We start from the raw sequence: 27,978 nt of genomic DNA, 5'->3' as shown, positions 1-27,978 counted from the left end.
TATTAAAAAATTCGGACGATATCTGTGAGAATATAATCATCGATGTATCTCGGCTTCGCGCCAAATCTCACCAATGTTACCTAACTATATTATTTTCTAATTTCCAACTTATTTTCACGGTATCGATACTTATTACCATCTATAATGATGCTCTAATTAATTATTTTTCATAATTATGTCTTCAAAGATCGTATTTCGTATTAAATTCGATTCCTGTCACATACACACACAACAGGCATATATGCATAAGTATAGGTAGCTCGTACACACACACTCATATATTTGATTTCTTTATGTTATACTAATGTAATCTTTTTTTTTCCTTTTTTAGGTACCGAGCATTAGGAGAGCCAAGCAGGAATACATATACTCAGTCTAACAATTGTGTTTACTTTTTTTATCTTCATATTCATCGAGGTAAGCGTTATTCTTTTTTTTAAACCATACAGAAATATATACAAAAAGTGAGAACGAAAGTGAGAGAGAGAGAATAAGAAAACAAAATATTCTATCTACAGGCAATAACGAATGTTACGTATATTCCAGGAATTTCTCGAGGTGAAAAGAGAAGAAAGACAGAGCCGTAACACAACGACAACAAACGAAAACGGTCGAACGACAGACGCAAGGACAAAGAGTAACGTGCTCATTTCTGTTCAGTCCTTCAACGAGTTAAGATCTAACGAACGTGACGTATTAAACTATTATATATATATATATAACATTATCGATTTTTATTAACAATTTTTACTGATATTAAATACTTTATATGTAATTTTATACAAGCAGTGAGATAAAAAAAGGCAATTAATATTGCTTGAATTTGTATATAAAAATACAAAGCAAGCATTATCAAAAGAATTAAAGCATACTTTGGTACATTTCTCAAATCTTTTAATTATGTCAATTTTAATAGATTATTACATTTTCTTTTTATATTTAACATTGATTGTTTATGATAAAATATCTTTTAATGAAATGATTGACAGGATATATTGTTCTATAATCGTTTTAGTATGTTTCAGCTTTTCTCAGAGTTTTTCTTTAATTTTATTTTATTCATCGTCATCCTAAGGGTAGGATACCCATCCTGCAGTCATCAATGAAGACTAAAAGTAAGTATATTTTTCTATTAAACGTTTCTATAATAACTTCAATGTTTTTTTATTACGACGATGACATTAATTGTTCTTTTTCTTTTTCTTTTTCTGTTTCAGAACATCATTGCAATCGAGCGCGTAAGCAATGAAGTACTCGTGTGTTGCATCGTAAAAATAAAATACAAAAGAATCGGAAAGTAAAGTCAGTGTTGATCGTCGCATGTTAAAGTTTCGTTTGCTCGGTTAAGAAACTCCGTAAGTTTCTTTTATTCGGTTTAAACGTGTGCTCATCGTCATCCTAAAGGTAGGATATCCATCGTGCATTCAAATGAAGAATAAACGTAAGTCAATTTTTATTTTAAACACTTTCTCAATAATTATAATAATTTTTTCTTACAACAATGATATTCATAATTTTGTTTTTATTTCTGCTTCAGATCATCACTGGAATATTCCAGTGTAGGAAGTGTTTGTGAAGTGTTGCAAGTTTAGTGCATTGCTATCGTGCGCGAAGCAATATACGGGAGTGTTGTATCGTTAAATATAATTAAAATCACGGATTAGAAGCACGTTCGTTCGTTAATTTCAATTCCGTCGCGTTCGTAAACTATTTTTGCAATTTATATATTAAATTAACTGCGACCAAGGCAGTAATTACATTAGAATTTGTTCGAGTAAAGTTGTATTTTTATCTTTAAACAGTCGCACAGAATGTTCGCGTATTAGAATCAGTGCATCAATGAAGATTTTTCTACTTGCATTGACTGTGTGGAAAGCAGTCTTTGAATTAGTTGTGTAGAATCAGTGATCGGGCGTAAAACAAATTAAAATCAAACGCGAATTAGAATCAGTGTTGTTCGCCGTATAATAAAATTTCGGTTTCGCGATAAGAAACTCATCTATAGTTTCTTATTTTCAACTCCGCCTGCATGATCGCTGGACGGATCAAGGTCAGCGATCATGTTGCCGGTCCTAAGCCCGGGAAAAGGAGGAAGGTTGTTGGATCAGGTTAGCTCCCTACCCAACGTAAAAAAAAATTTGCGGCTCATAGAAACGACACTCTGTCTATTAGCAGAATGGACAACAAGAATCAGCAGAATTGCACGGGATAAATCACCGATTGGCCGCAGAAGTGCGGGGCGCCCACGAAAACGATGGTGCGACAATTTAACAGTGCAATAGGCAGAAAAACGTCGTTACGAAACAGGCAACTTGCCTAAATTAAAGAATGAAGAAGAAGAATTTTCGATTAAAGGTCGGGGTGAATAACAGTTTTGACGAAGTAGTACAAAATATGGATCATATATTTTAACAAAACACAAGAAAATAGAACAAAATACAAGTAAAAAACTCCCTTTATATATATAGTCGCACTTAAAACTTAAACACTTACTGACTTCAGGCTTATTATAAATTATTCGTACTTATATGCATCTATCCGTATATCACTCTTTATGTAGCTCTCTAAATAAGCCTATATAACTTTTAATATTACTCTTGTATATCTCCTCGTGCATATACTTCTAATAATAAGCCTTTATTCCGGTCTGGTGTCCGTCTCTTATACCCCGCATATAGTGGGAGGGGAAGGACTCTCCTTTTCCTACAGGGCGTTTCTTATTAAATCACAGATTCCCTATTGGTCATCGATATTTCTTTCTTTTAACGCCTGTAACGCCTTAGCGAGAGAGTATCTTTCAAAGCTATCGGAATTTTACCCGTTTAAACTTGCAGTTGTTTACCTAAGGGGGGAACTACCATGAGACCCTTTCTTTTGAGGAGACCGAATATCTTAGAATTTTATTTTATTATATTATTTTATTATATTTATTATAGAATTATTTCTATCGCCTGTAACCTAAGCTTTTAGATTATATTACTTATTTATTTAGGTTTTTTCTTTAGATTATATTACTTATTTATTTAGGTTTTTTTTTTTCTTTAGATTATCCACACCTTTAGAATTCTTTATTCCCATAGAATTCCTATACAAATAGTTTCTATCCCGGCTGTAGGCTGCTCGGTTCGGCGTAATGTGACAAAGAAGAAGAAGTTTCTTATTTTCGTTTATAACGCGTTTTTAGATTCACGCGAGGTGCATCACCATGGTGCAATTGGGTTTCATCCAATAGGAATGCATTGTAAGTATTCATTTTTATTAACATTTTATTCGATTCTATTTTATATGATTTTTGATCATATTGCAGAGAACTTATCATTTTGTTCTATTTTATTTTACAGATATGACGACGGACTTTCTACCTTATCAAAGATGTGGGATGAATTCTTCGATGGATCATCGATGTATTTTCGGTGGATCTCCGATGGATCTTCGGTGGATTTTTGGTAGATCTTCGATACTTGCATTCTACAATACTTGCTGCGAAGTAGGAGTGTTTTGGAGCCATCGTAGAACTTCTTACGCAGTGAGTCAAAAAATTTAAAGTCCCTCCGGTGCTCAATCATGTCGAGGATAAAAGGTCCTAATCGGCACGAGTTACTGGTTGTAATTATTTAAATAAATTAATGACGAGCACATGAGTAATTCCTTTCTAGGAGTTACTTATGAAAATTGTATATTATATTGTATTGTATTGTATGTTTTATAAGTTCAGGATAGGTTTTCTTGTCTCATCGATTAAAATCATTTAATTAACAGTGCAATTAATTAATGCACTTCGTTTTTTATTACGTGTTTTGTTCGTGGTTAGTAGTGGTGAAACCGAGTATTAATTTACTCGTTTTCGTTCAGAAAAGCATGTAATAAATGTCTTACATTCATTGCTCCGTACTTAGTTTATCTAATCGCGATTAATTTTCATATATCGATACTTCGATATTATAAATAAATGAGCAAGAAGACAAACTCATTCGCGACGGATAGACTCTAGCAGTTAAGTGGTGGCTCAAAGCCCAGTTCTTTTATTAGAACAGCCAACTTAAGGGGTTATACGCAGTTGCGAGGCTCGAAAAAGACGTATTTTCATGAATTTTTTCTAGAAACAGTTTTTATTTCTCAAAAAAAATTGTTGGTAATTCAAATAGAGTGAACTTTTGAGAATACAATAGCGCGTCGATTCTGTAAAAATATTAATCTGCACTGCTCCTGTAGATGATTTCCTGAACGTCCTCTAAAAAAAGACGTTTGGCGGTGATCTCCATTTTGGCGGTTTGGATTATTGAAATTAAAAAATATGGTGGATTCTTTTAAAGGATAGATTAATGCAGGTATTAAGCAGAAGGAATATTAAAAATTTTGATTATTGACAAAATGGCGTCTATTTGAAAAAAAGTTTGTGTTTTTGACTAAAATTTTCGCTCTAAATTGTTAAAAAAAAAAAAATAGTAATAATTTTTTTAAATCTTATTCCTCTCGTCAATACCCGAGGAATATATCTAAGAATATTGTGTAAAAATATAAGACAAATCGGTTGAGTTATTTCTGAGAAATCGAGATCACCGACTTTGAAAATACCGTTTTGAGAAAAACGCGTTTAAAGTTTCAAAGAGACGTTTACACATAGTTAAAAATTTTTGTTTGCAGCTTACATGAAGTGAAGAATATTTGTCGGATCGATTTGAAATTTTCAGAGAATATACTTAAATATATGTACATTCCGAAAATGCAAAAAAAAAAAAATCGATTTTTTGAAAATCCTAACTGCGTATAACCCCTTAATGAAAGGAGTCGTCCGAGGTTTTGAAATAAATTAAAAGATATTCAAAGTCATTATTTATTAAATAAATTGTAGAGTCCTTATTCGCTTAGATGAATTTTTATAAACATGTATTTCTATGTTATGTATATATGTGTTTTTAATCATATTTTTTAGATCAGGATTTTCAGCTTCTAATATACTAATCTCCCGTTTCTCCCCCTGTACTTTCTGCGTTCTCATCTATACGTGTGCCCAGGTGATATTCGCGCGCGCGTATGGGTGAGAAACAGTTAGTATAGGTTTAGTTTTAAGTTTTTCCCCTATTGGCGGCTGTCATTGTGCTAGTGATTGCACGATGTACTTTACACCTGTGTGAGCGTATTAGGTAGAGTGTTTTGTACATCGTTTCGCGATAGTTTTTAATTATTGCATTATTTATCACTTAGAATACTACTTAGTATAGCACACCTAGAGTTAGGTGTGATATGAAAAATACACATGGTTGTATTTTTCTATTTATTATTAAATCTTTCTCATTTTTTTTTGTAATATATAAAATCGTTTTGAATAGTAGAGTTACCGCATTTATTTGTGGAAATATGACAATACTTGTATTATATTAGTATGCTGATATATGTACCAATATTTTTGTTTAGTCATCATTGCAATAATCATTAGCCTTGGCAGTCGATTACAGCATTGGTACGTAGTCCCATAAATTTAGAAAACGTGGTTGAACTAGGGTGTCGGAGGTGCCCCGGGACATGCTCTCTAGTTTAGGCTTTTGCACCCTGGTGGTAAATTTGCACTTTTTATATACGGGTAATTGGCGGACAGGTAGCATACTTAGGTGTGAATGTTTATTTAATTTGTAAGTAGGTAGAAACCGGAGAAGTCACGCGATTGTAATTTCTTCTCCGGATATTATACAAAGTTTCAGCAATCTTTAGATTCATTTATCATTTAAATATTTCTTTTATTTTTTCCATATATTGCTGATACTCTGTACCGCGAGATATAAATCAGTATTGAACGATTCAAAAGTCTTTGCTTTTTCTTAAAAATTAATTTTTTTTCGAAAATGTGAAGATAGCTGAATACGTTGGATGCTTACTTAATATTAAATATATTAACGCTTTGCTCTTTAATAATTCCTATTGAATTCTTCTCATTTGTTATATATGTATAGTAAATAGATAAATATTATATATGTAGAGTAAAGATAAAAGATAAAAGTAGTCGAATATAAGAAAGTAAGACCATAAGATGTATGACAAAGTTTCTACTTCTGTTTGATATTATTTAATTTTTTAAATGCAAAGTGTTAATAATAGGTTCATCGATTAGATCAAATATCTGTTGAGGCATTCGAGTAAATGTAATTGTTCGATTTGTGAATTTCTTTCGGCTGCGATTGTTTACGAAATGTATCGTAAAATACGCTTAGAAAAAGCCTCACAGCAGCGTTTAGGGCATGAAGAAGGAAGAGGCTAAATGCCGAAGTGGCTAATGCCGAAGAGGCCCCCACTTAATTGTGGCTGAAGAGGGCAACTACATAGACTATTGAGTTATTTTCAAAGGTTCAACAATAAGTTCGAACTTTTCGAAAATAGCTCTCTAGTCATATTTTATATTTTATTATATTACATTCTTGCTCGTCATTAATTTGTAGTTTTAATTGGAGATGATGGACTATTCCATCTCCTTGGGACACCAAATTTGTGTCTCTATCGTCTAAAAGATGCATATGTGTTTAGTTAGAGTCAGAAATATTACAATTTTTGTATTATTCAATTTTAAAGCTTAAATAACGTTCGGTAAATATTACAGTAATTTCTCTTTTCTTGTTTCATCTTTAAAATTTTTTGTTGTGATCGTATTTTATTAAATTTGCAATTTTTCTTTTCTATAAGTTTTTCGTAATAATTATTAGATATTATTTTTTTTAGTAACTTGATATTTGTACTTTTTCCTTTTTTCTTTTTTTTTGTATATACTTTATGTAAATATAAAATCACGCGTTTAAATTTAATTTCATTGCAATTTTGATCAAAATAAATAGCGAATTCAATTGAAAAGTGCATCTGCGAATTGGACGATTTATATGTCAGGCTATTGTATCACTTGATTGTATGACTAATATATAATAGTTTTCTTCTTGTTACAGGTGATCATCGTGGGATTTAACAACAAACTTCTCAGATTTTCTTCTATTTGAACGCCTTAAATGACTCCTTTTTAAAATATATGTTTAAAAGCATTTCTGAAAGCACACACATGTTTATACATTAAAAATTAAATGTAATTGTTTCAATTTCTTTTACAATATAACTATACTATATATATTATCATATACTATCAGAAAATACTGTGTTCTTTAATAGTATTGAACCATCATCGCGTTAAGTACCCACTATCGCTTACTGGTGGTTCCGATAGTAACAAAAATGAAACTCGGTAGATAAAAAAGGGGGACTTGTAAGCTTCTATTAATTCTTCATTATTTTTTAAGACAGAATTAAAAACTATATTTTTAAAGTCATGTAAATATGTTTATTAAAAAAAAAGGAACACTTCTTTTAACCTTTATGATGGGTATGTTCTGATATAAAAACGAAATAGAACACGGGCGCCTTCTTAATTTGATATCCCATTTGTATACATGGAGTTCGTGTTCCTTGTATAGTCTCCATGGTTGTTACTTTGGAAATCAACTTTAAATATATCCCCTGCAGGTATACCAACTTTACTTTTATTTTTTTCAAAATGCGCTTGCATCTTGAATTTGTGGTTGCGCATGCGCATAACATATAACCTCCTCATGACGTCTCCACATTTGTAATTATTAATAACTAATTAAATAATTAATTAATAAAGTTAGAAGTTATGGATTTTAAATAAACATTTTGTTAGAGTAATTTAGCGCACTTATTCATTTTTTTTCTGTTGTGTCAATTACGTTGCTTTACTAAGAAATAAAAAAAAAAATTTTCACATTTTCAATTATCAATAACTAATTAAATAATTAATTAAAAGAGTCAGCAATTATGCATTTCGAATTAGCAAATAGCTAGCAATATTCATTTTTTTCAGTTCTTAAGGTTCTATACTAACTTTTTTGCGCTATAATTTATGCTAAAAACAGTTTATTGTCATGTCGACATGGTAGGAAAACGATTTTGACGTTGTCCTGAGTCATAACAGCGAGTTTTAAAATATAAAAAGCGACTTTGTGAGTAATTCATTTTTCTCTAACTATCGACGAGATTAAATTATAAGATACAATTTTTTGTAATTAATTATAACAAAATTTACATCTTTATACCGATATTTAAATAATTTCGTTAAAATGTTTGGTTATTCGAACATATACACATATATATATATATATATAATTATTTTTTTTTTGCAGATATAAACTGCGTCCTTTATAAAATTATTTTTTTAATTTAATGATGAGCATGAAAATGAAGTCGCAATCTATATTGCATTTGACTAACTTCTTTTTATAATACTTCACATTTTTGACTATAATATACATCGAGTTGCTTTTAAGCATCGTCGTAATCTTAAGGGGTTATACGCAGTTGCGATGCTCGAAAAAGACGTATTTTCATGAATTGTTTCTAGAAACAGTTTTTATTTCTCAAACAAAAGTGATGGTAATTCAAATAGAGCCAACTTTTGAGAATACAATAGCGCGTCGATTATGTAAAAATATTAATGTGCACCGCTCCTGTAGATGATTTCCTGAACGTCCTCTAAAAAAAACGTTTGGCGGTGATCTCCATTTTGGCAGTTTGGATTATTGAAATTAAAAAATATGGTGGATTCTTTTAAAGGATAGATTAATGCAGGTATTAAGCAGAAGGAATATTAAAAATTTTGATTATTGACAAAATGGCGTCTATTTGAAAAAAAGTTTGTGTTTTTGACTAAAATTTTCGCTCTAAATTGTTAAAAAAAAAAAATAGTAATAATTTTTTTAAATCTTATTCCTCCCCCGTCAATACCTGAGGAATATATCTAAGAATATTGTGTAAAAATATAAGACAAATCGGTTGAGTTATTTCTGAGAAATCGAGATCACCGACTTTGAAAATACCGTTTTGAGAAAAACTCGTTTTAAGTTTCAGAGACGTTTACACATAGTTAAAAATTATTGTTTGCAGCTTACATGAAATGAAGAATATTTTTCGGATCGATTTGAAATTTTCAGAGAATATACTTAAATATATGTACATTCCGAAAATGAAAAAAAAAAAATCGATTTTTTGAAAATTCTAACTGCGTATAACCCCTTAACGAATTAACAATATCAAATATTCGACGTGTCGATCGAAAACCAACATATACGATAAAGATATTACATAACGATGGTGTTCGATCAAGTTAATGTCGTATTTTCATGAATGATATTATAAACACACAAGCTAAGGCAAAAGTCTTGGATTAAATCTTCCCATATGAAGTATCAAACCAGTTGGATTGTGACGTACGAAATATAAGAAAGGCCTGTCGAGTTTTAATCGCGGTCTTTCCGATCTCATTGTCACTTTCGCATTATCCGCATGCCGTTTTCTTCTTTTATCGATCTTACTATTCATTGTTATCGTTTCTTCAAATGTCGAAGCATTTGCTTCTAAGAAATCTAGAAGATTAGGTTCACGACGCATATCCAAGCTCATTTTATCCGAATTAACAGAAATTTCTTCATCGTGCTGGCGAGCTCTTTTTATTGGGGTTGCTGGATATGTTTCCATGTGATGTCTTCCATTCGTTGGATTCTCATCACCACACGTGCCGAACAAATTAATCTTCAAATAAACAAAATAAATATTTAAATCTGTGGAAATGAACATAAGAATGAAGTAGAGGTATTTTTATTGATAGTTAAATCTAATAGAAAGATAGATTATAACGGGTGACGTCGAGTCACAGGGATCCGAGAACGGAAAATATTTAACGCGTTCGAGGACAATCAAAGTTTTAGCAAGGAAAGAAAAGTGACGGTCATTTTATTTTTAAATTTGTTGTGATATCCAAAATTTGATTAAACACATTTTATAAGGGCATTTAGATTATTATATATTAAAGAATCAGTTAGTTATCATCTTTACGAGTATAATAATTACAAAAATTTAAAGGTTATATAAAATAAAATTCAAAATAAACATTTGTAATTTGAATGTTATAGCATTCACGTCCGCGAACGTGTTAACTTAAAACCTTATTTTTTAATGATTTTTAAAAATAATATAACAACTGTTTATTAATATTCCTAAATCTTCTAAATTATATGTGTGATGTTCTTTTTATATTAAAAAGAAATGAGATAAAACATAATTTTGGCACCTGAGTTCGAGGAACTCGACGTCATCAGTTGTGTCTCTATTATTAGATAAATCATTAATTAAAGATTAAATGAAATATAAAAGCTTCTATTTATTTAGCCAGTATCTTTAAACATTTTTATGAATATTTTATTTGGTATAAATAATGATTTTTGTCAATATTTATAATAAAAGCAAAATTGCGTCAGGGTTATGTTACAGTTATATCAGTGTTATATATTAATGTACAGTGAGTCATAGGATTATTCGTATTCGTTCCCATTGTAAATTCGAAAAAATTGATATTTGTTTATAATCCAAAGTTTCAAAATTCTTATACACCTATTTTACGATTATTAGGCTTTCAAATTGATATTAATTTTATTGCAAAAAAATATTTTATCGTTAGAGAAATATAATTTTACTTAAATGATCTATAATTGGTCTTACACACAGGAGTATTTGTATTTAGATAAGATATAATAAGTATATACTATTGTTATTTTTGTAATTAATACTTTGTTGACCCTCCTTTGTATCTTATAACGTTTTTAATACGATTAGATATATTTTTTCAGACCAATTTTTTTATTAGTTATGTATAATTTTATTTTTCTTATAATAAAATACTCGTTTGCAATAAAATTTAAATCAGTTTAAAAGTTTAAGAATCCTAAAATCGGTTTCTGTGTATAAGAATTTTGAAATATACTGGTATTTTATTAAAAATACTGACAATCTTTCTATTAATCGATAAAATATTAGATGCAACAATTAATTCTGTGCCTTGATATTAAATTTATTGCATCAAAATTGCTATCTATTTTCGTCAAGGAATTCGGCAGTTGTCCGATAGATGAACAAAATCATTGAAAATAAGAAACAACTATTTCGAAAAATAATATATGTATGATTATATGTTATAAATGAATACTAAATTTGTTAAAAAGGCACGGAATTAATTGCTACATTTAATAAATAGTCACTATTTATTTAAAATATTAACCAAAAATGTTTAAAAATAATGATCCGATAAATAGCAGTTAGATATTAAAAATAATATAAGAGTCTTCTGCTCAAGAAAAAATGTTAATTGTATTATATATTTGTCCCGTTTTATCCATTGCTATGGTATTTGTATGAATGTTAAAAAGTTTCGCGTTAAAAACATTTAGAAAGAAAAATGATTTCTAACCTGTAAAATATCAGAAAGATGTAAATGATTCCCAATTCCATTGATACCCTTTAAATCAGCTTGTTCAGTGAATAGTCTATCAAATCCCATTCTTCTAAGAGCTGCTGTCGCATTGACGACCGATCTATGCGTAAATTTAGGTATCTGAAGTTCTAGACTATTTCTAGGAAGAAGTACTTTAAGAAGCCTGTTCCAATTATTGTCACGAGAAGTACTTGCTATGAGTCTTCGTTCGAGACGATCCAAAGTATCACCTGGCGCTATATGACCTTGTTGTCCTGGTAATAAAAACACTGTTGTAACAAGATTTTCAACTTTACCAAGAGCAACCGCAGTAGCGTCCAAACTAGGTTCGTATCCTGCAAGAATATTTGATCGCCAGACTATAGCTGGTACAGGTATTAATTTTCTCTGTCTGATAGCCGGTGACACGGCAAAATATAATTCGCCATCTCTCCCGTCTGAACTGACGAAGCTAGAGTTGCAATTAGTTTGAAAAACATTAGCTGAAACAGCAGCCAAAGGAGATCGTAGAGGTACTGTGTTCACCTTTATGAAGTCTTTAATCCTACCACCTGTTTGTTTCCTAACCAATAGATTCGTTCGTCTGCGAACGATATCACCAATGGTGGCAAAGTTCACTTCGGCCACTAGACCTTCGTAAAACTGTTGGGCTTGTTCTTTGTAAAAAGGCAATGTTTTTCTGACCTTTGCTCTATCGACGAAAAGTTCACGAACGAAGGCAGTATTAGTGATCCCTTGACCTCTCGTTAGTCCCACCATATCGGTTACATTTTGAAATACCAAATGGGGGTTAAATGTTGCTACATCGTCTAACTTCAGTAATTCGTTCATCTGATCGGAAGTTGTTCCTCGTGCTCCTAAAAAGATCATCGCCAGTAAACTGACCATACCGAAAGGTGATAAAACCAAGGATCTATTTGTACTTAAACCCTTATTAGCAGCCATCCAAAAATCAAATGCTAAATTGTTACACATTTTCGAGAAATTAACGATATCGTTTTCGGTCTTCGTCACGGTTACATCTAATGCGTTCACGCTTGCCGGCGAATCTAACGGTATTCTTTCATTTGTCTTTATTTCTGATGTTACAGTAGGTAAGCGACCATCTGACGTGATATTCTGCGGCACGATCTTTAAATTTGTTGGATAAATATTTGTTTTTTCAGTCGACGATGCGACTACTTTATGAGGTATCAACATCCATTTTTCAGTTGTTTGTTTATCCTCCGAATAACTTTCATTTAATTTCTCATTGTAACTGAGTTTCGAAGTCAATTTCAATCCCAACGAGTTTTCCGTAACCGTCGATACAGACGGTGTCATTAATTTTGTCGATGACACTTCTTCGATAACACTTGGAGTTACAGAAATGGAATCATTACTTGCTACTTTTACTCTCGTTTTATCATCGATTAATTCTAAAGATGTACCATTTGTTTGATTACTTTTAATATTTATACTATCATTAACTGTTACTCGATCCATCATATTTGATTGACTTATTGTTATATTGTTATCCACTGATTCTTCAATTGTTTTGTTTGTCTGGATAAATAAATCCTTGAATGATTCTGTTGTAATACTACTGGGCGTTGATTCGACAAATAATTCCGTCGTTTTTTCCGTAATCTTCGTTGTAACAAGATTTTCTACAGATACGTTGGTAGCATCATTAGAAGATAAGTTATCCATAAAAGTAATGTTTAATTTTACATAAGAAGTGGAAGGCTTCAGTGTAGATATCTCTTCCTTTGAATCGGAGTAACGGGATTCGTTTGTTTTTAACGATGATTCCAACTCAATGTTCGTATGATTTATCATCGTATTACCTTGCATTTTCAAAATAGTTTCCGTGCTAGGTAGTTCACCGGGAATCAAAGTGGGAACATATTCTTCAACTGTTATGCGTTCCGTGCTTGGAGATAACATGGTGGTACGCGTTTCTACAGTGACATTCGTGATCGTCTTCTCAGTTGCAGTTTCTTGCTCTAAAGGTTCCAAAGTTGTAATTGAATTTAACGATTCCATGACATCGTTCTGATGTCGTACGAACGAAGGTTCTTTATTTATTATATCGAGATTCGGATTTAAAGAAGTTTCACTGTTCGAATAGCTTTCGGTAGTTTGTACGTTATCCGTAATTATGCCGTTAATTGCTGTTGTATACAATGTTTCTATCTGTGAACTCATAGTGGTATTCTTAATTACTGCAATTGTTGTACTCGTATCACTGCTTTTTATCGAATCAGTAACCGTAACGAATTCGTTAGATACAGTCGATGGTGTTGTTATCGTATATTGACTTGTAGAAGGTGAAGACAAATCTTTGATAAAGCCTTCGATGTGATTATTAATTAAATTTGTTTCATTGGTTGATAGAACAGGTATCACAGTTGTATTTGTTATTAACATTTCTTCAGTATCATTCATTATCTTTTCCAATGAAGATTCAACTGTTGTATTCGAAACATAGGCATTCGATTCGGTAGAAATATTGCTTGTTAAATTATTGATAAAGGTAGTTTCGGTAACTGTAGAAAATTCAGAAGTAATGCTGGATAGGATAGAAGGATCGATCGATGAATCATTCATTCGAACGAAATTAATCTCCGTTGTATAAGTAGTCGTTGATGTCGAATCTTCTGCATTGTTTGCTACTGTAGGTTGTACGGTAGACATATCATTTATTTTAGAAATTTCTGTTTCGATCAGAGTTGATTGCTCTTCTACAATGGGAGAATCTTCTTTTTTGTTGCTTTCGAGAGACTCTAAGTTATTATTAATTAAACTTTCAGCATGTTCATCGTGTTTATTTGTATCAACGTTGGATGTTGAATTATCGACTGGTTTGAAATTAGTTTCACTATTGAAAATAGTATTCTCTGTAATTGTTGCAATAGTATGGTCTGACTGTTTGTTTGAAAAGCTTTCAGAATCTGTTGTAATCGTACTAATGGATGTTCCTTCTGATATATCATCAGATGAATTTACCGACGATGAAACTTTAAAGTAATCATCGGGTGGTGTTGATGTCGACGAATAACTGTTTGCTTGGGTTGCATTCGTCGTCAGGTTGAATGACTGTGAAGTCTTCAGCTGTTCGTCGTTTGCTACTTTTGTTGGTAATAACCCTGACGTTGAAATTACTGAGAGAACTTGAGGTGTCGTTACTTTTGATATTTCAGGTATAGTCATGTTTATTTCATCGAATGACTCCGTGGTAATATTGGCATTAGACAAATGTTCACTCGATGATTCCATTTGTACTACGTGCGTTTTAATAGTCGGTGTGACCATTTCAGTGATCCTGTCTCCAGATAACTTTGTAATACTTTCAGCTTGATTAATTTTTATACTAGTTTGTACCGTCGATGTTTCCACTGACATTATTTCCGTTACTTTTTTCGTTATATCTTTTTCAGTGGACGACACCAGTTCGTTGGTTGCCAGGGCAAGTGACGAGTCGTTCACCGTTGATCCCACCAACATAGTCAAAATCGGTACATATTCCGTTACTCGGCTAGTACTCGACTCGTCAGAGGTCACGTTTTGTTCCAATTCGTCCCAAACTTTGACTGGAACCTTTTCGAATACCGTTGCATTATTCATCTCGTTCATCGCCGAGTGATCTATGTCAATAAACTCGACAGTGGATTTCGTAGTTGGCGTTTGGTACATCGAATCTTTGATTGTCTCTAATCGATCAGTGAACAATTGTCCTTCGGTAGTGATCACTGGCACAGGTATCATTGGTTTTTCGGTATATTCATCTGGAGATTTCGTTTCACCGTAACTAATAATCGTCGACAATTTGTTGTTGTCGATGACCGATGTTAATAAAAATGTGCTGCTCGTTGAAGTGGCCTCGTTAATCGATTCTTCAGCTGTATTTTCGGTATTTTCTATTATCGGTGATTTTAAAGTAGACGATTGAGATTCTTGATTAAACGAAACTGACGATATTTTCTGCGTGTTCATAAGCGAATCGGGTTGAGTAACTTCCGCGTAATTAGGTTCTTCTGATGTAGGATCAGGCTCGACTTCACTGTTCGTTAAAATACCAGGTAAAATGCTACTCCACTCAGCGTTTGCGTATTCTGGAATAGATGATAACGAGCCGGCCATAGTCGAGGGTTTATCCAATGCACTTTTTAATACATTTTGTACTTTCTCGACTACGTCCATTACCTGCGAATCAAGAAAAATTAGGAAAAGTGTTCTATTCGATTTAACCGAATTTCTTTTCTCCGAATTTCTTTAAATCTTTAACTTGATATTCAAATATTCATGCTTTATAATGCCTAATTATGATATTAAGTTGATGCGCAAAATAATTACGGTTTTTATTATTTTCAATTTGGCTATTGATTTTTGATTTATATTATTGTTTTCATTGTTTAATATTTTCGAATTTATAAGGCATAGGGAAAATTCGTAAATTCGTGCGATAGAAGCAGAAATTGTTCAAAATAATTAATGAATTATGGCTCGATATTGGTATCAAATATTACGCGATGAAAATGAAAAACTTGAAGATGGAAGAACGGGTCGCAAACGTCTTTGAACCATTCATTTACTTACCGATAATAATACTAAATTTACCGATTTATATCTGTTCATATGATAACCGATTAAATGACGTATCTTGAGAAAAAAAAATTATTTTTTTTACAATTGAATGCAAAGTTCAAATTATTTTAATGCTAATATTTTGATAATAATAAAAGAATATTTATAATTATAAATGTTATAAAGTTAAATGAAAAAAAAAGAAATAAAAAAGAAAAGAAAAGCAATAACATTAAATAGAATATTTTAATTCGAAATCTATTACAAATGAGGCCATTTTGATCGGTAATAATATTTAATTAATATTTACAATGTTAAAAACAGTTATTTTATCGTATAACTTTTTAAACTCGATATTTCAAAATTACAATTATTTGTGCACCAAGTCAATGTTGAAAAGAAATGAAGAAAAAAAAAATGAAATAAAACTAATTTGATTAAAACGAATGTATTAACGAGACTTTTCTTTCTTACGTTTTTTTCTCCATTCAACAGATCAGCAGATTTCTGTGGCTCATACATCTCCATTGTTACATGCCCTCCGTTTCCACCAGCGATTAGTGCTTGTATCTCACGTAAACTCATTTGCTTCGTGATCATGTTCCCCTGATCATTATACGTGTAGAATAGAAATTTGTCGGGTTTAAGCAGTTCTGCCGGGGAAGCTGGCAAATCTTTCTTATGTTCAACGTTTTTCGATGCGTTACTAAAAATATATAGAATATTTTAATCATTATAATCTCACTTTGTATTTTTATTTCGTCTTACTATATTTTTTTTTAAATATATTATGATCGACAAAATGTATATTTATAAATAAATAGTTGACTAAAATTCTAATCAAATTGAATAAATCATTTTGCTGACCTAACGTCCCATAATTTTGCAGTGTCACCTAATGCATCAGCCGTGACTCTTGACAGGTGCGAAGCCTCGCTCGATGAAAATACGCTTGTCAAGAGGATGACAAGTACCGTTAAAAAAGTCTGCCACCCTTGACGAGTACGTAAGTACCGAGTAACCTATAAAAAAACAAACAAAAATGAACTTCATTCTTGAGCCAGACTTAGTAGAGTTAAGTAGACTTTTCTTTATGCGATTATCGACGATCAATCGAATCTGCTTGGAAAGAATTGAAAAAAAGAAAAGAAAAAAAAATAACAACAACAACAACCGCGCAGATTTGACATAAAACCCCTTTCAGGGATTATTATCTAACGTGAAAGTGCATAAATAATTAGATAACCGATACATGCAACATATAATTATTAATATATTTCAATGCAAGAACTTACAGTCTTATCGATCGTACATCGACCGGCTTCTTTCCCGATGAAAAACATGATGTACTTTGCTAGTCCGATAATTTCTTAATAAACCAACTATACGAATGACTTTTTTTCTACAGTTATTTACCGAACAATATATACACAAATGTTATTTTAATATGAATAACGTAGAAATGATGATATTAAGCTTCATCGTTCCTACGAATTCGAATTATTTGATTATATTCCGATCCTTTTCTCGATCTATTCGATAATTGTCTTATAATTATTTTACACGCGTTTTATTGTCAAACAAACTTGTTTTACTCTTGTCTATCACACTTGTATTTTTGTCCCTTCCTATCTCCGTTAGACTCGTTCTTACTGTCCTCCTTCAGTCCTATCTTTCTTTTTCTCTTCTTTAATTTCTTCCTTTCCTCAAATTATCGTTTCCGGTTACGGTTATATATCTACGGGGTCCGCGTATCCTAATCCTTTGAAACAATTTTCCACGACGTCCGTGAGGAACTCCTAAGGAACTGCAACCGAGCCGAACGATCTTGCGGTTGACCTTGCCGCAACGACTAAGGATAGTGACCTTACCGAAGACGCTTATATTCCTGCTACTACTCGTCCTCTTCTCCTGTTTCTCTTCTCCTTCTTACCCCTCCTTTTCCTACTACCTGACATGACTACTCTCCTCTTTCTCTCTTTTAGTTTTTCCCCTACCTCCTACCTTCGCAAACTCATCCCCCTTTCCTCTCCTCCTGTTCATTTCTTCGACTCCTTCCTTCCTTTTCTCTTTTCTTCTCATCTTCTTCTTCTTCTTCTTCTTCTTCTTGTTCTTCTTGTTCTTCTTCTTCTTCTTTTGAACTTAACTTCAGAGAAGATCATTTGCGCCATGATTTCTATGCTTCTTTTCATTCCCTCTCTTTCTTCTCTCTTTCAACTTTGTTTCTTCTTCTTTTCTTACCTACCATTTTTATTTGTATTCCTTATTTTTGTTTACCCCATTCATTCTTATTTTCTATATCTCGTTTATGGTATTCTACTAAGCTTTTTTTAGAATTCATTTTGACACGTCTTATATATGGGACACGTCGAGTGACAAGTTTTCTTTTCATTCTTTCGAATAATCGACTTTAAAGGATCAAATAACCTAATTTCTATCCTTTTCCTTTTATTTATTTTTTTCTAATATTCAATAAGGTATTTAGTTTAAATATACTAGTTACAATACTTAATGGGAATATTGTAGAATTGCGTTGCATTAGATTAGAATTAAATATTAGGACAATTAAGATAGTTTTCATGCACAATTTGTGTAAGATTATTTATTATTTGTTTCTATTTATTATTATAATATATTATATTATATATTATATATATTTATTTAATATTTATTTATTTTAACTAAAATTATATAGTATAGTATAATATATTTATTAATAATATCAAGTTAACCTCAAAGAAAGTTCGTATCATTTGGATGAATAGAGATAAATGTGATGGACAAATATTGAAACGGTACTTAAAAAAACCTTTCTTGATCGCTTCGTATATATTCATGCACTATTAATACAAAATTGATTATATTTTAAATATCAAATATTCAAGAGAAAATATACACGGCTCTTTGATCAATAGGGATAAATAAATTTTGTAATAAATACAAAATTTTAAATTGAAGATAAAAGAAGAAGAAATTAAAGATAAAAAATTAAACATACAAGGTGTCATATTATTTTGTCCAGGCTTATACTAATATACTATTATTAAAAAATATATGTTAATTATATCATATATATAATGAATGAAGTATAATTTTAATTAAATGGAAATATATATATATGATGTATTATAAATATTAAATTAATTAAATATACAAGGTGTCATATTATTTTGTCCAGGCTTATACTAATATACTATTATTAAAAAATATATGTTAATTATATCATATATATAATGATGAAGTATAATTTTAATTAAATGGAAATATATATATATGATGTATTATAAATATTAAATTAATTAAATATACAAGGTGTCATATATATTATTTTGTCCAGGCTTATACTAATATACTATTATTAAAAAATATATGTTAATTATATGAGTAAATCTTGAAATGGTACAAACTTTCTTGACCATTTCATATACTATTATTAATAGGAAAATTTATTATATTTTTCATATGAAACAATCAAGAGATAGTATATGCTGTTTTAATTAATAGAGATAAATGATAGCACAAATGTATGAACGGTACGAACTTTCTTATCACTTCATATATACCAATGTACTATTAGTAGAAAATTTATTATCATTTATATATCGAATAACCAAGAAAGTATATGCCGTTTTAATTAGTTGAGGTAAATAATGCATAAACTTAGAAAAAGGTATGAAACTTTTTCGTTTACTCGATATACTCTGAAATACATTGTTTATAAAGAATATATTTTATTATTATAAAATAACTAAAAATTAAAATTTAAATAATTTAAATTATTATAATACATTTATTACAATATCAGATAACCAAAAAAAAGTACATGTCATTTTAATGAATAAAGATAAACAACCAAGCATAAACCTAATATAAACTTTCTTGATCTCACAACTAATATATTATTATTACAAAATATATTATTTATTGTAATATGAAGTAACCAAAACAGTACATGTCATTTTAATTAATGGTAATAAATAATCCATAAACCTAAAAAAAAGTTATATAAACTTTATCGTTTATTTAATATACTAATACATTATTATAATAAATATTTTACGTATTACAGTATCGAGTAATTAAGAAAAATTACGTGTAATTTTAATTAATAAAGATAAATAAAACGTAAACTTTCTTGATCAGTCAATAACAAAGATTCCTTTATCTTGCCTCGTGACATTTATACAATATTTACAACATTTACAAAATTTTAAATTGAAGATAAAAGAAGAAGAAATTAAAGATAAGAAATTAAACATACAAGGTGTCATATTATTTTATCCAAGCTTATACTAATATACTATTATTAAAAAATATATGTTAATTATATCATATATATAATGAATGAAGTATAATTTTAATTAAATGGAAATATATATATATGATGTATTATAAATATTAAATTATTTAAATATACAAGGTGTCATATTATTTTGTCCAGGCTTATACTAATATACTATTATTAAAAAATATATGTCAATTATATCATATATATAATGAATGAAGTATAATTTTAATTAAATGGAAATATATATATATGATGTATTATAAATATTAAATTAATTAAATATACAAGGTGTCATATATTATTTTGTCCAGGCTTATACTAATATACTATTATTAAAAAATATATGTTAATTATATCGTATAATAAATGAAATATAATTTTAATTAAATGGAAATATATATATATGATGTATTATAAATATGAAATTAATTAAATATACAAGGTGTCCATATTATTTGTCCAAGCTTATACTAATATACTATTATTAAAAAATATATGTTAATTATATCGTATAATAAATGAAATATAATTTTAATTAAATGGAAATAAATGATATATAATAAATATAAATAAAACAAAGAAAAAAGAGATGTTAGGAAGTTTCTTAGCTAGTTAGTTAATATACTATACTTGTATTAGAAATAAGTATTTCAACTTGATTGCATTATCTCTAAGATCTCGAGAGGAATTGAAAAAGTATAAAAGGATACGTGCATCAATGTGAGATATATTTTTGGAATGTGTGTCCGTGCTATATTCCCTTCATATATTGAGAGCGTGTATTCTATCGGTGCACGGGTTTTAAGCATGGCGTGCGTCGTAATCCAGGCCGATGATTATACCAACGATTAACGGTACACTTTGGCTGACCGGTTGCGAGTCACTTGACTTCGAGACTACGATCGTAGCTCTAACATTCCAAATTCGTGACCACTACCACTGTCCGTACTTAGTCGAGACTCTTGGTATTGCACATAGTCCGAATGTTGTTCAACCGTTCGAACATTTTAGAATTTATTAGCCTCTATAATCTCGACACACTATATACGAGTTTGTTGTCCTCCTATTACCATTTTACCGATATAAAAAGAAAGAAAAAAAAACATATGATGTTTTTTTTAACGTTAGAAAAAAGAAAGCTTTTCTTATTTTTAAATGTGAATTTTTAAATGTTTATAATGTTTTTAATGTTTTATGTTTTAATGTTTATTTTTAAATTGTGCTTAAATGTGAGCTTCACTTAAAAACAACAAAGAAAATTATCATTTATTTTTATTTGGCGTAATTTTTTTTTTCTTTTTCTTTTTTTTTTTCTCAATGGCCGAGTCAACCACGATACGTGGTCAGTTTAAATAATTCTCTCTTAATAATACGTCGGTTAGACATTTTTTCTTTTTTTTCTCTCTTTCTAATCTAACATATTCAGATGATTTGTAATATATATTTGTTGACAACTTTTTTCCTTTTTCTTTTCTTTTTTTTTTTTTTTTTAAAGTTCTCAATCTACAATTTTTTTCTTTTTTTTTTTAATGTATAATAAACGAATCTATATAATTTTTCGCAGGTTTATTTTTGAACGGACATTGAAACGAATTCGACTGGCATTATTATAAATATTTTGTTACCGATTTAAACCGATAATTTTATACATTAACCGATAATAAATATTACAAACACGAAGACTAGTATTGAAATCATTTTATAATGATCTTATTAATGAGAAAAATATTGCACGTTACTATGTAGTATATTTTGTTAAAAGTTATCGATAGATTAATATTAATAGTTATTTATTTGATCTTTCATTAAACTGTTTGTAAACATTTCTTTCTCTATATCAAAACACATTTAATGATATTAAAAGTTCCAACGACATCGGAAGATAATACGACAGGAAATTGTAGATATATAATGAGATACAGCGCTTACAATAAATTTGAAATCATTGATATTTACTTGTTATGCAAAGCTTCAAAATGTTTATAAATAGAAACCAATTTTAGAATTATTTAACTTTCAAATTGATATTAATTTTATACAAGAGTATTTGCATCTACGTAAGATATAATAAAAATACTATTATTATTATTATTATTATTATTATTAAATTACAATTATTATTAAGTAATATTTATCTTTAATTAACCCTTTATTTTTGCATCTTATGATACTTTTGAAACGATTGGGCATATCTAGTGAGATTCATTTTTTTATCAATTATTTACAATGTTACTTCTCTTGGTATACAATACTCTTTTGCAATAAAATTTGTATCAATTTAAAAGTTTAATAATCCTAAAGTATGTTTTTGTATATAAAAATCTAGAATTATTGTATTACAAGAAAATATTGATTGTTTTAAATTGATAGCAAAGGTACGAATGTTTCTGTATAACTCACTGCATATAATTATGCAAATATATGCATTATAATATAATAATATAGAAATATATAATATGCTTAATGCTTAAACTATCAGTGCAGATGTCATTTATCTTACAATAATACTTTTAATTGAATATTTATATTATAAAAAGAACTATACGATCATTTATTTCATGTATTTATCATTTACGGCAAATATATTGCACCATTTTCAATATCATATTAATTAAAATGAAGAATATATTGCAAATATTTGTACTGTCTTTTAAACGAAAGATTATTAATAATTAAAAGTCTAATCTTATCGAATAAATCATCACAATTAGCTAATACTTATTTCTTTTTTAGGTAAATCTTAATTAGAACGCAATATTTCGTTTATGATGAGTATCTGATTGAGCGTTTATCAAAGATTAAAAATATCAACGAAAATTAATATGAATGATCATAATCAAGAATTGATTTTAAAAACTATTAAGTAGGATTTACATGTGGTTAGGAAAAGAGAAATATTTGATTTTATTGAGATAAGAGAATTAGATATATAATAAAATATATGTTTATTTTTATACAGTCTGCTTGGAGAATAAAAATGAATGAAGCTACATCATCAATTATTACAATATCAATAAAAAATGTAAAAGAAGTTTGGAGTAATAATTATAATCACGAAGAAACAGTTTACAGCATCCTTAAAGAGCAAAAAAAAGAGAAGAATGAATTAGATTCCAATGTAACAAAAGATGTCACTGACCCATTTTGGAGTGAAAGTTTTTTTGTCAATGGAAGTCATTACAACGGTACTTGGGACGCAGTCGGCATGGCAGGAATTGGCAGATATACTTTACCCAATGGTTAATGGATACATATATATATATAAATTAAATTTATTATTAAAGAAAATAAAAATATATATATATTATTATTTATTATATTATTTATAATTTTATATTATATTATTATATACTATATATTATATATATTATATAATATATAGTTATTTTTATTATATTTTTTTAATAATATATATATATATTTTTTTACTTTCTTTAATAATAAATTTATAATGAGACACAATATTTATAAAACAAATAAATAATCGGATATCTATCAAGCAAATATACATATATTTATACGAAAATGTATAATACGTTTTAAATTAGTGAAAATGGGGGAGAGGGGGGATATAAATTGCAATTTGAGAATCATTTAAAAAACATTTCGCGAATAATTTTGAATTATATCTTTAAAAATAAAAGAAAATAATAATAATAACATGCAGGTACTGTTTTTGAGGGTGAATTTCGCGATGGCAAATTTCACGGACACGGAACCATGTCCTTCCCTTGCGGACAAAGCATAGACGGGGTCTGGATAAATGGTAAACTGAAAACGAAGCGGTACAAGTTCAAGGACGGTTTAGTGTTCGCTGAAGATGATTGGAAGTATTGCCAATTTCCTGACAGACGGTTAGCGTAACATTTGACTACAGTTGACTATACAGTTGACTACAATAACGTTCATATTATTCCTCGAAGTTTCCAATTTCTTCGTGTAGATTCTATCCGTGCATCACGAATTGCTTGAGACCTGCACGGGAAACGTTAGAAAGCAATTTTCATCCGCCAAAAATAATTCCTATCCATTGCTACGATACGGGTAACGGTGTTTACTATCCGGATACTCATTGTATCATGTCCTATGATTCAAAAAAGGTTAATATAACAAGATCATTTTCTTATTTCTTTACTGATTCTATAGAAATTATTTTTCTCAGCTATTATATTGGATTGGCAAATATGAAATTTGTAGTAATTTATATTGTCAACTGTATTTTTCTATTTTATACAAATTTCATACTTGACGATCCAATGTTTATTGGATCAGTATTATTTAATATTTATAATATCAATATTTGTAATGAAATATATCAGTACATAATATAAATAATCAGTATTACATCGATTAATAGAAAAGGTGTCTGTATTTTAACTAGTTAGCTGTAATTGACGAGTATATTCGTCATGGAGAAATTGCAATAGTTTGTGTTGTGATGAGTATATTTCTCATGTCGAAAAAATAATTACGTTTCGTTATATATTTATATATTTATATATATATAATATACAATTTTAAATGAAACTAAAATGTATTCGTAAAATTCAAGATTTTAAATATATTTTAAGACCAGGATGAAAGGAACCGAAAAAATATATAAATAATTATTATGAAAATATTTGTTAATAGTTTAAATAATCTAAAACAACCTCAATAAACTTATCGCTACACATTTTACAGATAACATAATACAGGTACATCTTCCAAAAAATAATATTCGGAAGCAATGAAGATATTGGTGTTTGATTTGTGAAGTGTATTTTGTGAAGTATTATATTGTACTTCATTTTACTCAATATCATTCAATAACAGCAGATTCAATTATTAACTAATCATTATTCTTAGTAATTGATTTTTTTTTATTTTCTTCTTTCATGTGTCAACTACATGCTTAAATTAAGTAAATAAATAAATATTAGTAATATAAAATTATTAATTTTATGAAAAAGTAAAATAGCCATTCGATTACAACTTAATTAAATGTTATTATAGCTGCACATATTATATGTTTGACGAGTATACTCATTATCGTTTGATTTTTGCTAGACAGCTTGAGTACACATTTCTCAAACAAGTCGTCACAGTTGACTGACGATCATATTAAATAGATGACCAGTATATTAATAATTAAAGTATATAAATTTTATCATGAAATAAAATATCAGTATGTATTCTGTATAAATACGATACAATTTGATACAATCTTCACGTAATTTTACTTCTTTTATATCATTTAATCATTCATTTGAAATTCGGACAAATTATTATTTAAACTAAACAAAACATTCTTATACAGGGTGTTACAAAAATTATTTTACCGAGAAAAGAAAAACGAAACAAAAAATTACAATATTTTTCTCATTTCAAGATATGAATCCTCAGTCTCGGTGTTTTTTTAAAAAAAAGTATAAGCCCACAAAGCCACTCCAAATATCTGCAAACAAAATGTATAATCTTTTTACTTCGTTAAAGCAATTTTTGAAACACTGTATATTAATCATTTATTGTTATCGTTAAAGTGTATAAATTAGTTAATTCATGAGATAATAAGGAATTTTAGGAAAAACATATAAAAAGAATTTTATTATACACTTATACTAGTTATTGTATGAAATAATTAAGTAAAATGTTACTTAATTCAAATTCGTTCCATTTTTAACTTTTCCTTCTACGACAATGTTTATAGTTATCCATTCTTATCTTTTTCTATACTATGAAAAAACAATGTTCTATTAGTCGTGCTGTTCTATCGACCTTGAACGCACCACGTTGAACCTTATTAGATTCTTTAGATTCATAATTCATCAGGAACCTTATAGTTCATAATTTTAAAGACAAATCCAATTTTATTTTTCTACTTTAACTACTCACCTCTAGTAAATTCTTATATTAATTTGTTAAAGTATGCAATTCTATCTTATTTCATACTTTAACAGATGAGTCTAGTTATTTCATAGTTTAACTGGTCATTTCACGAATTCATCTAATTTCACGTTTTAACCGTAAAAATTCTACAAAATATTGATGATAAAGTATTGAAAATACTGATCAAATAAGTAAAAGTAACTTATCCGTTTGATAATATATTGTTTTTATTTATTGAAATTTTCTTAATATTTGAAACGTTTCTAAGATAATTGAAATACCAACTGAAACGAAAGCTCAGTGGATTATAAACAATTGTCGGAAAGGATTTGACAAACCTACAGGCTATCAACCATGGTTACACGAAAATTGGTCGACAAAAATTAAGGAGGATTTAAATATATCATATTGTTTACCCTTATCAAACGATTCACCGCAACAATGGTGGAAAAGGTATATTCATAATGATTTCTTTAGAATAAATTTAAATCTCATAATTAATATATTATTAATTTTATTATTGATTAATATTATTTAATGTTTTAATATACTTGATATTTTAAAGTTCATATCACGTAGAAACAAGAAACAATATATCCGGAATAAAAAAACGTAAAAAAATTTTATAAAAAAATCTATAAAAATCTCACATGACCGTTGCGTTTTTTTTCTTTGCTTATTTTTTTGTTTATTTATATACTACGTTCGATCTAAATCCATTAGATCTTTACCTGTAAAAATATTTAAAGATCTTAGTTTATGTAATTGAAAATGCAAATAAAAAGATGCGCTTCATCGACGTATTGTAAATTCTTGCGAAATCATATACAACAGTCATAAGATCTTTCAGTGTCATACTTACATTGAATCAGCTGGAAAATATTTAAAAAATATTTAAAAACATTTGTTGTTAATTTATCAGTTTTTTATTGAATGCAATATTTCGAGTGTATGAAATATAAACTTTAAATGTTCGTTTTTCTGTACATATATATATTTAAATGATATATTTTTCTTGTTTTATACTCATCTTCTAAGTTTATTGAAGTATTTTTGAAATAGCATGTAAATTAACACTTTTGTGATTGGCGATAGCCAGACAAAACATTTAGCTGAATACAGCATTTAATTTTCAAAATTCTGTAGCTGAGTACACACCGAGTGAATTACTTAGCATATATAAAATCATAGCACAATAGATAAAGCAATAAATGCACTATGTAAAACTAGATTTGATATAAATAAAATATATTCATAATTATATTTTGTTATATTATAAATACATGCAGACAGTATGATGCTTATAATCATTTGTTGTTCAAAGTTTTAACAAATAAAACATTACAAATGTGTATAAAAGAAATACTTTGATTAATCAAATGAATATGATGAATTTGAAGATATATCAAATTTATCTTGACTTATAATTAGTGTTAAACTTATTTTGTAACTTCTGAAATTTGTATGTTTTATAAATGGTGCATATCTTAATACCTCTTAACAATTTTTGTGAAAGATCGTTTTTGGTAATATGATTCGGTACGTTGACTAGATTTAAGTCATTACTGCTTATATTATTTTCATTTATATTACAGGTAGTCGATTCTGTTGCAAAAGTTAGCATATAATTTGAAAAATGTATTATTGTTTTTCTATATTAAGATTTTGATTTATGATGAATAAATTAAAAAGCACCAATTATAAAATAACATTCCCTGTCGCAAAAGTGTTAAGAATTAAATACAAATTAAAATACATTACATTGTTTATTATAATATCGTACATTAAAAAAGCTTAATTTATAATTATTTTTGAAAAAAATAAAACAAGATTGTCGACCTTCAAGAAAGATACCAGCATATATCGGAAAGATAACGACTTCGTTTGCAAAAATTGTTATCAAAATCAAAAAGAAAAATAAGCAAGCAAATGGAAATACCGA

At 28.8% G+C, this 27,978-nt stretch overlaps 2 protein-coding genes across 2 annotated transcripts; one reads left to right on the top strand and one right to left on the bottom strand.

Annotated features, from left to right (window-relative positions):
- Window positions 1-9,192: 9,192 nt before the first annotated feature.
- On the bottom strand, window positions 9,193-17,223 carry LOC122515361 (serine-rich adhesin for platelets). Its single transcript, XM_043632677.1, has 5 exons — window positions 17,176-17,223; window positions 16,748-16,902; window positions 16,355-16,586; window positions 11,288-15,499; window positions 9,193-9,576 (listed from the first exon to the last, which is right to left on the bottom strand). The coding sequence occupies exons 1-5, from the start codon at window positions 17,221-17,223 to the stop codon at window positions 9,193-9,195; spliced, it is 5,031 nt and encodes a 1,676-aa protein (XP_043488612.1).
- Window positions 17,224-22,990: 5,767 nt separating this feature from the next.
- LOC122515360 (MORN repeat-containing protein 5-like) lies at window positions 22,991-27,965 on the top strand. The gene is made up of 6 exons (XM_043632676.1): window positions 22,991-23,031; window positions 23,241-23,407; window positions 23,836-24,022; window positions 24,112-24,268; window positions 26,305-26,489; window positions 27,867-27,965. The coding sequence occupies exons 1-6, from the start codon at window positions 22,991-22,993 to the stop codon at window positions 27,955-27,957; spliced, it is 828 nt and encodes a 275-aa protein (XP_043488611.1). The 3' UTR covers window positions 27,958-27,965.
- The last annotated feature ends 13 nt before the right edge of the window (window positions 27,966-27,978 follow it).

The sequence above is a fragment of the Polistes fuscatus genome, unplaced genomic scaffold, assembly GCF_010416935.1.
Source record: "Polistes fuscatus isolate 324 unplaced genomic scaffold, CU_Pfus_HIC Scaffold17, whole genome shotgun sequence".
In the NCBI taxonomy this organism is placed as follows: Eukaryota; Metazoa; Arthropoda; class Insecta; order Hymenoptera; family Vespidae; genus Polistes; species Polistes fuscatus.
This window is presented reverse-complemented; position numbering and strand designations above follow the sequence as displayed.